We start from the raw sequence: 3,755 nt of genomic DNA on the forward strand, positions 1-3,755 counted from the left end.
CAAGACACCCTGGGGTGTCTCGCCCCAAACCGAGACACCCTAGGGTGTCTCGGATCAAGTGGAGACACCCTAGGGTGTCTCCAAGTCAGATTTGGGCCTTAAGATCGTTTTAACCGCTCCGCAACCCCTCAAGCCTATAAATACAAGCCTTAGGCCTCATTTTTCGAGATCTGGTGTAACATTCCAATTTTTTTTTCCTTTCATTGATCGGATACCGTTACCGATACCAATCCATATTTTAGTAGATACTTTTCTTCATTGCATCTCATATAATCTTCTAGTATGAGAATTTAACTTAGCTAATTCTCATATTGTGATCTAATTAACTAAGTCATAGCATGCATACAAACTTAGCATGTAAACCTAAGTTAACCATGCTTTAAACCTTGATTAGAGATAACCAAATCATTAAATACCTAATGTGAAACTATTTTAATCTCTTCCCGTTCATTCCCTAATGTGAATATAATCCTTAAGGGTGTTGCAGGAAATTTTGCATAAAACCCCTCAACTTTGGCCAAATTGAGGATTTCTCTTCACATGGGCTTATATATATGTGCCCTCCACCTCTCATTTTGCCATTCTAAAGAAAAAAAAAACTCTCCAAACCCTCATCCCTCTCCTCTGGCCAACCAAACCCCAGCCCCTCTCCTCTTGTAAAAAAAAAATAGAAGAAAAATAAATAGATTCCATAAGCTCCAAACATTGAAGAAGAAGGAGAGGAGAAAGGAGTTAGTTGAGGATTTTGGAGGAGGAAGTGAAGCAAGTCTCAATACTAGGTATAATTCTCTTTTTCATGTTGTTGTTAAGAACATTAGACTGAATTATATAGTTAATTTAGATTTAGTCTTGCATGTAACATTTTAGGGCTTGCATGTCAATGTTATCTTGAGACTGAAATTTCGTGCAGAAATTTCCAGCAAGATACACTACCACTAAACAGATCATAACTTTCTTTGTATATATCCAAATGAAGAAATTCTTTTTGTTCTAAAACCTAGACTTCCGTGGCTTTCATTTGAGTCCCTGTTTGTTTAATTCTAAGGTCATTCACTTATTTGAAAGTATGGTTTAACTCAGTGCATGTGTCTAAAACTGTCTGCCTGAGTTATGTCATTTGTAAAGAGTATTTATCTCAACATATACCATGCATGCATGAAATTCTTTCTGTTCTAGAAACTACATATTCGTGGCTTTCATTTGAGATCTTGTTTGTTTAATTCTAAGATCATTTACTAGTTTAAAAGTATGGTTTAACTCAGTGCATGTGTCTGAAACTGTCTGCTTGAGTCATGTCCTTTGTAAAGAGCATATATCTCAACATATACCATGCATGCATGAAATTCTTTCTATTTCTAAAACTAGACTCAATTGTATTTCTGTTGATAGGAGTTTGAATTAATTTGAATAACGTTTGGTAGGCCTAAACCTAGTTCTAATAGCTAGCGTATGTGCTGGAAATTCCAGTCTACCCCCCTGTGTTGTTTTGCATGTAACATGCATTTTAAAAATGCAAAATTGATGAAACTCATGGGACATGGAAGCTAATCCATAATATTACTTACATACCAAGTATGAGCTCTTTGGGATATAGTTAAGTACCCGAAATAAATTATTCATCCCAAATGATGATCTCTGTTTTTCTGCTACAGTTTTGATAGGTGTAGTTTTCTGAGAGCATGACTCTTACTATACACCATGCATTGATATAAAAGTTTTATATTCTGAAATTAGACTCATAATGGAGTCATTTGAGACTAGTTTCATGCATTTTGGACATCAATTGCTGTACCATCTATTCACCTAAATCTGCTGCATGTACACTACTTAGGTTGCTGTGCATATTAGAGATATTAGATGCAATCATCTAGGGTGTAGCTTATACCATGATATAAGTTTTAAGTTAAAGTTTTAAAAGACATAGTATCTAGAATCTCATGTGGGTATACATGTATATATAGGACAGAGAATCTTGGATTCATTCGTTGGCCGAGAGGATCCCGACATAATCGGTAGGTAACCTTTCATTGTTTCCTCTCAAGTCTTTGAGAGTTCGATTGATTACTTTCTTGAAATTCCTGCGAGTTAGTTTCCCATGCTAATTGTATATCTTATCATTTTCATAATATTCCTATTTGATTCACCTCATGCATGGGCTCGTTGTTGATTGGTTAATCATTGCTATCCTAATGTTGTTTATTTCAGTTTTATACCTTCGATATCCTTGCATGCGCGGTTTATTGATTATCCCATGATTGGGGAGTTTGGAATCCTGAATATTAGACCTTGATTATTCATCTTTACATGTTATTTCACTTCGGTCAATGATTACGATATAAGAATGGCAACTTAATGTTGAGACCCCGTTGTTCAAGTTTGATATCTATGTCTATCATTTTCATTCGTTCCCTTGGATTGTACCCGAGATTTTTATGGTTACCTATTGGGCCTTAGGCTCACCCCTATTGTTTCTGAATCCACTCGCAGGTCATACAACTGGAAAGGATAAGGGCATTGCAGACCCTGAATTTGAAGATTAGCTCCAGAGGAAAATCTTAATAGGGGTTAATTATGTTCACTTTTGTAGTACCTTTGACTTATAAAACATGTATTAATGAGCCACTGCTATTATTGTAATGTTTTGTATTACCCTTTAGTTATCTTCTATTGTGGTATTCAATGGACTCTGCTGTCAACCTCGTGATCTTGGGTATTGCATATGCATCTCTACTGCTTTATTTTTCGCCCTTCAGTATATCTATGTTGTGATGTGCATAAAGATTTAGCAGGTCGACCCTTCTTATTACAGATAGGTCATGCTCAAATTTTTATGTACCTCCCAGAGGAGGGGCGTTACACAGTGGTATCAGAGCACAGGTTGACACCTTAAGAGTCCTACATTGAAATACCTAGGGGACGTAAGGATCTTTCTGGTCGGTGTCAAACACCAGTCATGGAGGAATTATCTTTCCATGACATTCTTGTGATATCTTGATCTCTATTAGGTTGGTTTTGTACCATTGGAGGTTGATAGGTGACTTCTGGTAGGAATGGCAGATTCAGATTCGAGTGTTTCTGATATGGAAGGATCCATTAGCAGCGGGGAGGTGTGGTCAACACTTTCAGAGGATTGGGAGATCAGCTCTGAGGAGACTGACCCGGAGGAGACATTTAGGGAGAGAGTGGATTACTCTTCGATTAGCCATCACACTCGTGGGCAATTGGCGAAGAGTGGCGAGCTTGAGAATGAGGACCTTGAAGAGGAGGACTCTGAGGAGGAGGACCCCATAAAGGAGGATTCCGAGGAGGAGGACCCCGAGGAGAACCCTATGGAGGATGAGGATCCTGCGGAGGAGCCTATGGAGTGGGAATTTGAGGTGGCACCAGAGCCTCTACTTGGTGAGATCCTAGAAGGAGTTCCTCTTGGTTGGGACCTTGACCTAGATGAGGAGGATTGGGCATGGGAGGATGAGCCGATGGTAGAGGATCCTACAGAGGGCGATGAGCAGGAGGAGATCAGCCTCGACGGTAGTGAACCACAGCCGACTGAGGCCTCTGATACAGAATCTACTTCTAGCAGCCCTTCCACCTCTTCCTAGAGGTTGACCCATTGGGTCACTAAGCCTAGGAATCTTATTACTTTTGGCTTTTGGGTGGACACCCAAGTGTGGTGTATTTTGGGACTACATACTTTTTATCTATATATCAGATATAGATTATTGTACTTTTGTAGAACTCTTGTATGGATGAATAGG

General features: G+C 38.9%; 1 protein-coding gene across 1 annotated transcript; it reads left to right on the forward strand.

The window, feature by feature from the left end:
• LOC109823465 (glutamic acid-rich protein-like) lies at nt 3,051-3,599 on the forward strand. The gene has a single exon (XM_020389749.1). It carries the CDS (start codon nt 3,051-3,053, stop codon nt 3,597-3,599), a length of 549 nt encoding a protein of 182 aa, XP_020245338.1.

The sequence above is a fragment of the Asparagus officinalis genome, chromosome 9 (assembly GCF_001876935.1).
Source record: "Asparagus officinalis chromosome 9, Aspof.V1, whole genome shotgun sequence".
Classification (NCBI taxonomy): Eukaryota; Viridiplantae; Streptophyta; class Magnoliopsida; order Asparagales; family Asparagaceae; genus Asparagus; species Asparagus officinalis.

Coding starts and splice junctions, on each gene's coding strand:
- LOC109823465 (XM_020389749.1), top strand. CDS start 3,051: ATGGCAGATTCAGATTCGAGTGTTTCTGATATGGAAGGATCCATTAGC.